Source organism: Acanthopagrus latus, chromosome 10 (genome assembly GCF_904848185.1).
Source record: "Acanthopagrus latus isolate v.2019 chromosome 10, fAcaLat1.1, whole genome shotgun sequence".
In the NCBI taxonomy this organism is placed as follows: Eukaryota; Metazoa; Chordata; class Actinopteri; order Spariformes; family Sparidae; genus Acanthopagrus; species Acanthopagrus latus.
The window spans coordinates 11,339,879-11,348,859 of NC_051048.1; the positions used below are offsets into that span (position 1 = coordinate 11,339,879).

General features: G+C 38.0%; 1 protein-coding gene across 1 annotated transcript; it reads left to right on the plus strand.

The window, feature by feature from the left end:
• Positions 1 to 434: 434 nt before the first annotated feature.
• Positions 435 to 6,049, plus strand: LOC119027620. The gene is made up of 6 exons (XM_037112996.1): positions 435 to 537; positions 634 to 676; positions 2,437 to 2,896; positions 3,088 to 3,159; positions 3,738 to 3,872; positions 4,785 to 6,049. Exons 3-6 carry the CDS (start codon positions 2,438 to 2,440, stop codon positions 4,797 to 4,799), a joined length of 681 nt encoding a protein of 226 aa, XP_036968891.1. The 5' UTR covers positions 435 to 537; positions 634 to 676; position 2,437; the 3' UTR covers positions 4,800 to 6,049.
• The last annotated feature ends 2,932 nt before the right edge of the window (positions 6,050 to 8,981 follow it).

Sequence of the window (8,981 nt, forward strand, 5' to 3'; positions counted from 1 at the left end):
TGTAATAATGGGTGTGTCTTGAGTAAGCCCTTGCTCTGAGGCACGCGCAAGCGTTAGTGAAAAAAGTATTGAAACAATACTAAATGAACAGGAACAATACACCTTCTATCTATCTTAGTCATTGAAAGTATCCTATACATCAAAAATTACACCGAGTAAGCGATATGTACCACACACACACACACACACACACACAGTCCATCCTGTGCACATTGCAGCCACAGTTGCCAAGTCCGCGTCATGGGTTGTGGGTCCTGAAACTAAAACAAAAAAGGATCATAACATATAAAAACAATAATAAATACACTGATACAATGCAATACATTTCTAGATTCAGGGTGATATTTTTCTGTGTCTACAAAGTGTAATAATCTTTTTTTTTTTTTTTTTTGCTTGTTTTCATCAGCCCACCTGCTTGTTTCACTCGCGATATCTGGCAACACTGATTGCAGCGGCGGTAAAATTTAAAAGCCTGTGCCGACTGTTATCACTCTCTGATCTACCGATCAACAGACTTTTATATCTGCTACTGCTCTCGTGAGTATATACCTAAAAAACAAGTAAATGCCTCATGTAAATTATTCTGTTTTATTGGAACGTATTCGCTGACAATTCCTGCTTCGTCTTCCTTAGTCTTCCAGATTCCCAGACGTAGGCTAATTATTCCAATAGACCGGTAAGTAATTTAGCCAGCGATAGCTAGCTTGAGCCATTCATTCATTTATATGAACACTGGGCTTTCTCTGGTGAACTGGGTCACTTCAGCCAACACTACTTCATTCTCAGGAAATCTAACATACATTTACTTTAGGTGAACTACGTGACAATTAAATGTTGGTGTAAATTTACCGTTACCGGCAGTCAGATAATATGAGGTTAACGCTATACATAGGAGGTGTCAGTATCAGCCTATGTTAGCAGGCTAAACTACAAAGTTTTCTCAGTTAGCTTTCACAGTTGACTTTTATTACTAACGTTACATGATTCCTGCGGATTATGACCTTTCAACGTTATACCATTAGTAACATGGGTTATTATAGCCAAAAAGGTATATGGCAATATTACCAAAGACCTTTAACTCAAGTCTTGACAGTAGGCAGCCATGGCAACAACCCCGGGCAGAAAACAATGGACCCATCAATGCAACAACGCGATTGGCTGTTTCCCGGTTCAACGAACCACACAATTGGCCCTTGGGGGATGGGGGCGGGATATATATCAAACTACCGCAATCGCTGTCGTTACAATGCCTGAAGCACTCTGTGTTGTCTATATGACGCTTGAAAACAGGCGCAACAGGAATCATTAAAATATGTACAAAAACCACATATTTTTTTATGTACGCAAAGTCCATCACAACAGTTAATCAATTAAAATAACAGTTATTTTATTTTATTTTTATTTTATATTACAAAGCCTCAACAACATCGTTGCAAAATACAAATACTGAATTTATTTTGGGGAAATAAACACCGCAACATGTCATCGAATCACACGTCTTTACAATCTGTCTTGCAAAACATACCTGTGAAAGTCCTTTTATCGGACGAAAGTCCATTTTGCAGGGAGCTCGACAGCAACAACAATGATCTCCACACGAAGACACCTAGAAGTCGTAAAACAACAACCGGGTGCAAACAGGGAAGAAAAGCTTTTGTTCCGGTGTCACACCAAATGCTGACCCTATGTGAATTTTATTGCAAAATACGTAGTTCGTTTCGTGGGTGAAAAAAAAAACCTTCAGGTTTGTCTTTTGTTATTGCTGCTTCTCTGCCAAGTAAATACAATTACTTTTTGTAGACAATTTCTTTGTCTGTGTACAACCCAGATACTCCTATATACTATCAAAAATACAAAAGAATGACCCCCTTAATATAAAAAACATCTTTAATCAAGGTAACTAGTTATATGTAATATTTTGCATTTCAATATTAATGCTAATGTTGAAGACATTATGAGATGGTATTTAAGTCATATTACATAATAATACTACAATACACTACAGCTTGCTACGTTACTTCCACTAAAATTGCTTGTTTTTGCCACTGACAGGCTAAGGTTGGTATTCCAAGTGTCTCACACCAATATGGAAAAAAATTCCTACAGATGAAGATGTTTTTGTTATGTATTAAGTCACTTTTATAAGCAATACCACATGTGTCATTCAAAGAGATGCATTGCTCTGCAATATCACAAAGTAGGTTAAACATATAGGTATTGATCTCTATAGGTTCTCTGGAGGTAGTTCTTTTTGTGCTTTTAATCCCATAAACACCTTCAGTGATCTGTTATCAATTGGCAGGGAAGCTTGCTATCTAGCTATATATGGACGGACAGACAGACAGACAGACCCACAAGGCCATGCATTTTCAGTTGGGCTTTTGACACTTAAAAACACTTTATGTCTGTGTGTGTTTTTGTTTTTTGTCATTTCAGAATGGCTCTCAAATCCCTTTTGGACACCGAATCAGCCAACCCCTACTTCAGGCCACCACCGCTGAAGATTTCAGTGCTCAAAATGATTGATTCCCCAAAAGTTATTTCTTGGGATTTCTCAACAGCAACTGTTAAACCAGCCGTCACTAAATTTAACAAGACGGCTGTTCTTTCAGATGGGCAACCATGTACAAAAGTTACACTTTTCCAACAGTTTGCGGAGAAGATTAAAGAGGGTTTCACATATATTATGAGGGGACACACAATCAGGGGGAGCAACCCGCCATACTTCCTCTACATCACTGAAAGAACAATGTTCTTTCGAACAACACCTATGACCGTGTCAGAACAATTGCACCAACAGGCAGAGGCCTTGCTTTGTCCACGATCACCCCTGACTCCACTCCATGAGTGCCACACATCTGAGGGTCTCATAACTCTAGAGGGCAAGGTGGTGGAGGCAAGTTTTTTTTACATTGCTTCTAGTATTAAGATGGTATAGTGGTATTGAGGGTCCATAGTATTGTGGCAGGTACTTTCCATTTACTCCTGTAACACATGAGTTTTTTATACCAAGAAATTTTGTGTCTGTTTTCAGAGGTTGATATCATGATAAAATGTGAAATTAAAATAATCCATCTTGTCATTCAGGTACTACCAGTCAAGAAGATCAGACTTGATGGTGACCACATTGTACCCTTAAAAAAGGTGAAATTACAGCAGGTAAGCTTTAAAGCCATATGGTATGGTTCATGGACAGGTAGAGATGGGGAATAGGAAGAGTAAATAGAGAATTGGAATGAAAGAGGGAGGATGAAAAGAAAGAGGCAGGACATGGAGATCAGACAGTAGAAAGGAGACAGAGGAAAAGAAGAGAAAAAGGAAGGTAGAGGAAGACAGAAGTAGACAAGAGGAAGAAGTAAGAGAAGTAAAGAGAACAGGAAAAACAAATTGTGTGTGTGCATGCGTGTTTACGTGCGTGTGCCAGCATATCTGATCCATTTCCAAACTATATAGGTAGCTCTGCATGCTGTTTCCGCAGACAAATTGAGAGGAACTGATGCTAGATGATTTCAGACAGGAGTCAGAAAGGAGTAAGACTATCTAACTAAGAGGAAGAGAAAGGGCAGAAGGGTGAGAAAGGATGAGGTACAGGAGGAAGAGAAGGGGGAAGAACACAAACAGGAAGAGGAAGAGATAGAAGAGGAGATTGAGAAAGGAGGAAAGGAAGTGGAAGGATGAAAGAAAGAGAATTCAAGTGTTATTCTTGATAAAAGAATGTATTCCCCTACCTTTGACAGGGTAGTGACAGCGTGGACCTCTGCCTCTGGCGGGAGGCGGCTTTGGAGCACCTGCATGCTGGGCAGAAGATCACAGTGACCCATGTGAAGGCCACACATGCCAACCTGCAGTCAACCATCCACACTTCGTTTAAGGTACTGTCTTGTTTCATTTTTTTATTTTTTTTTATTTTTTTAATAAATTCAATTTTAAAACACAAAACATTTTTCCCTAATTATGCAACTTTGAACCAAACCAAGAATAAATATGAGTTGATGTTGATCAGAGTGAGTTGATGAGTATTGAGAAGAAGGTCTAAAAACTCTGCTAAGCCTACTGCCACCACAACCTCACCCCAGATAGGCAAACAAAGATAAATGGATGGAATTTCAACAAATTTCTTTGGTGTATTAAACTACATTGAAAATCCATTTAAACAAAAGCCTCATTTTACATTAAAAAAGTGTCTTATGCAAATGTTTAGAAATTTCAGCCTTAAAATTAAAGCTTGTTTAAGTGAAAATGCTAGACCCAGAATGCAGAGGCTGGAGGCAGTAGAACAGTTCAGAAGTATTTATTTACAAAAATAGGAAGGCAGGCAATGAGGGTGAGTGGGCTGGAAGTGAGGAAGTGAAACACACAGGAGAGCAGGTGGAGCTGAGCAGGCACAGGGTACTGCACACGAGAGAGGAAAATAACATGAGCATAACACAAAACACTGGAGAAAAAGCAAACAAAAAACGTTGCAACACTAGAAAAACAAGGATTTGCAAAAACTCGAGAGTACAACACAGATATTGTCACCATACGGGATGAAACAATTTGGCACAGAAGTAGTGAAGAGACCAAGTTGATCTAGCAGAAGTTGATGAGAGACAGACACACAATAGGAAGAAGCAGGTGAGGGAGAAAGGAGGAGGGAACAGACAGGGAGAAACAGTAACAACCAACCCGACTGCCATCTAATAATTTTATTCGGGCAAAGAAAAATCTGTTGAATTGGCGATTCTGTTAAGGAAAATAACAATTCTAATCTCATGCATCATGTTTATTTAATCTCTCAACAGAAACCAGAGACATGAGAAAGGGAGGGCTCAGTCATTGGGTGATGGAGGAGCACCTGCAGGGTGATGATATTGTTGTAATCACTTTGTAAATGTTCTTGGGTTTTTTGTTCTTGATTTTACGTGTCTAAATTTTTAATATATTCCTATTGTTCATTTGTGTTAATATATGATATGTTCCAATCAGGGAGTTGTCATAAGTTTGTAAATGTTCTAAGGGTGTTTTGTTCATGGATTTATGTGTTTTAATAATATAATGTTGTATATGTTGTTATTGTTCAATTTTGTTAGTAAATGTGCTCTAACAATTCTAGATTTTTATGAATTCATTGGTACTCAGCTCCGGATCAAGTAGTCTATTGTCAGTGCTTAATTGTTTTCATTGTAATGCAGCTCCAACTGTGCCACCCCCCAGGACATTTTCATTGGTTTTCACAATAGAAGACAAATCTTAATTCATTGTACTTGATGCCGAATTTAAAAGAAGTAACCAATTAGTTGCAATTTTTCATAAATTTCCAAAAACTTGATTAAGCTTCTCCTCATGATGCAACAACTCTTAAAATCATTCGATTGGTAAGGGAGTCTAGGATATTGCTGTTACTAGTGACATTCATCACTTCATTGTGTGGTCCATCCATATCCATGCCTTTTACGCACACACACGCACACACGCACACTCTCACACACACACACACACACACACACACACACACACACACACACACACACACACACACACACACACACACACACACACACCAAAATCTCATCCACTGTCCACTCCTGACCACACAATAAGATCTGTGTCACTATTATGTGCGAGGACTCTCTATTAGTTCCGTGACCACACACACACACAAGATTTTAACCAGGGGACATTGTGTTTGCCATGAGATTCCCTCTATCAATTTGTTTTCTCATACAACCATGCTAAAGTTGACTTAAGGATTACAGAATTAGAGACACATGACAAGACTACTGTTGGGCCATCAGATGTTTTTTTGTACTTACATAATTTTACTTCAAATGTGTGTGTCAAGTCTTCTCACTTGTATCAGTTCCTGTTTTTGGTGTGACTGGCTTGCACTGCTTCTTCCTTCCAGCTGCTTCAATTTCTTATTTTCTTTTGAAAAAAGGAAATTCTCATGTCTTGAAGTCCACTTTAGAATTTAGCCTGATCAGACACCTCACTGTGTTATGGTTTGGGTTTCTTGTGCACATTAACTATTAGTATGTATCTGTCAAATGACATTTTCAGATGCTTCCTTCCCAGCTTTCTCTCTTATGTATCGATATGTGATTCGAGTCTCAGAATTAAATCAAACAGACAGCTGCAGATTTGTCTCTTCTTTACATAAAGCACAATGCATGATGGGAAACACTCAACTTCTCCCCTGAAGGAAAGAAGATGGTTTGAAATTTTCTTTATGTTTAAATGCAAACATGATTTTCAGTGACCTGTCAAATGATACCATATTCGATAAAAAACAACTTCTGTCATATTAATGGATCCATTAACAGGACGTTCACATTATAATCAGAACACCGGGTAAAGGGAGTGCATTGTAACAATGTTCATCAGAAGGCAAAGATTAGAATAAAATGAAGACATCACTTCCTGTGTGTCCTGTAACATCACATAAGAAATGAGATCAAGCAGATCAGCACAACCTGTAATCTGATTTCTTAAACGGCACTGAAACAAGCTTGCGCTCCACCAGCACTTTTATCTGCTCACGTGGACTTTATTGCATATTATTCAAAGTACACTGTAGTGGTCAGTGTCTGTATATATTTCATATTCAACTTGGTAATCATACATGTACATGTGAATGTGTCTGACAGCAGTCAGCCTCTTGAAACTGGAGTCAGTGAACGTCAGGTCTCATCATGTTGTACTGCAGCTGTCAGGTCAAAGTGCAGATTGATGTGAAAAGGATCCACTGCATTATGACTCAACATAACTGGAACATTAACAACAGAAGCAGTTCACCAGCAAGAACACATTCAACACTGTTTAAAACTTACGACTAACTTAGTTTTGCAATCATTTGTGTAAATCCAGAGTTATATTTTGTGGGTATAAAACAACAGAAATCTGAATTTTCACATTTGAAACTTTTGTAAATGTATTTTTCATCTCATTTTTATGTTTGACATCCAAAAGTTTTAATCATGTGTAATAATGCACAATAATGCACAATAATGCACGCGTGTAATCCTGGAGTTGATGACATTTCTTATGAAGATCATCATTTCTCAGTATTTGTTATACTTGATCTCTAATAAAGTCCAGCAGGTCAGCAGGCAGCATCGCCTCTTTGTGTCCTTCAGACCTCAAACACACAGATTCTGTACAGAGATGGTTCATGTGAGGAGTGTCCAGGGTCAAACACACTTCTTTTGACAGCCAACAGGAGTGTTTGATCGCAATAATATCTCATAATAATGACCTGCCAAAAACTGCTGGAAGAGAAGACAAAATCATAAAGATGCACCCAGTTGACTTCAAAATAGCTTCCAGACAAACCACCAAATAATGAAATATAATGAACTTTGTAAACGTAAACTTTGAGTTGATCTGATTTAACTTTGTTTATGACTAATTAACACTCTGAACTGAATACTGGATTTCCTCAGCTGTAGGAGTCCGATAACCCAAAAACTAGGCTGAATGCAATGTGATTATGTGAAGTGAATTAACTTTGTGGATCATAACTAACTAATAAACATCACAGCAGAGGAGAGGAGACCTAATTCACCTGCAGTATCTGATTCTTTTAATTTGTGGGTGACAGTCATGAACATGGACCATGTGATGAAGTCACCAGGAACAACAATATATCAGACTCCCTTAACATATCATGTGATTTTAAGAGTTGGTGCATGAGGAGAAACTTAGACAGCGACAAGAAATTGTATGTCGTTGATGCTTTTTTTTTTTTTTTTTGTAAAAAGAGTCAGTTTGTGGCCTCATCGCTGTCGAAGCCTGTGTGAAGTTACAATGTTTATTTTCTTTTAGCTATATATCACATTCCCGCTGTTAAAACGCACGATTTTACAAATACAGTTAACAGTTACTAGCGTAAGCTGCTTCTCTTTCCATCAGGGGAAAAGTCGAGTGTTTCCCATCATGCACTGTGTTCTGTGGAGAGAAGAGATAAATGTGCAGCTGTCTGTGTGATACAATTCTGATGCTTCAAACACATATCGATATACACGAGAGGAAGGTGGATATTGAATAACTCAAACAACTGTAGGTTCAATTCCAACTAGAAAACCCTGGCCCAGTAAGATGCTCACCCATCTTAAGATGAAATTGACATAACTTGTCAGCATAGATGTACAATATTTGAGCGTTGGGATTTTTAAATTTTGTTCATAAATCAACAGATGGAATCACTTCAGATTTTGAAGTGCTGTTTTCAAAATATTTTATTATTCTTTGTCTTTTTACATGTACTTGTAGTTAACATTGATCTCTGTTACAGTTTCAAGTTTAACAGGGGTAAACTTCTGAAACAGTAAATATCAACTAACATAGTTGCATCTGTCTCAAGATTGTGCTGGTAGTTGACCTGTCTGCCAGCTGCTACATGGAAACACTGCAGAACTACTGCTGTTCCTGCAGACAGATGGAAGCTGTGAACATGGGATGTTGTCAGTGTTGTGACACTGATGCATTAGAAATACATATAAACATCCATATAAAGTCATGAGAACAACTGATAATAAATAGAAACAAGCTTGAATACATAACTATCAAGTCAGACTATTTAGTGTTTGTTATTAAAATCTTCTCACATGCAGGACTTCCCTAAAGTCCATGATGTCTATTTGGCAACAGCTACCACAGAGTTCATTTACTCACGTGACTTCTACAAATCTCTACTGTGGATAAATCCTTTCTAAGTTCCCTTTTTTAGGAAGGAAATGCGCTACTGTCATCCTAGCAAAGAATTTCTACTTCTTCTTTTACACTGTAACATTATGTTATTTGTGGTTAAGTAGCAATGGGACATTCCTTTTTATGCCAAGCAGACACCTCAGTGTGTTGTGGTCTAAGTTTCTGATGCACATTTAGTATTAGTGTGCATTTGTCAAATGACATTTTAAGTTTTCCTCTTCCCAGCTTCCTCTCATAAATATCGACATTGATTGAATCATCTAAATCAAATCATACAGACAGCTGCAGAC

Excerpts from the sequence above, each read along its gene's own strand:
- LOC119027620 (XM_037112996.1), top strand. The coding sequence starts at position 2,438 with ATGGCTCTCAAATCCCTTTTGGACACCGAATCAGCCAACCCCTACTTC. Across the intron at positions 2,897-3,087 it reads TAGAGGGCAAGGTGGTGGAG|GTACTACCAGTCAAGAAGAT; the intron begins GCAAGTTTTTTT and ends CTTGTCATTCAG. Across the intron at positions 3,160-3,737 it reads AAAAGGTGAAATTACAGCAG|GGTAGTGACAGCGTGGACCT; the intron begins GTAAGCTTTAAA and ends TACCTTTGACAG.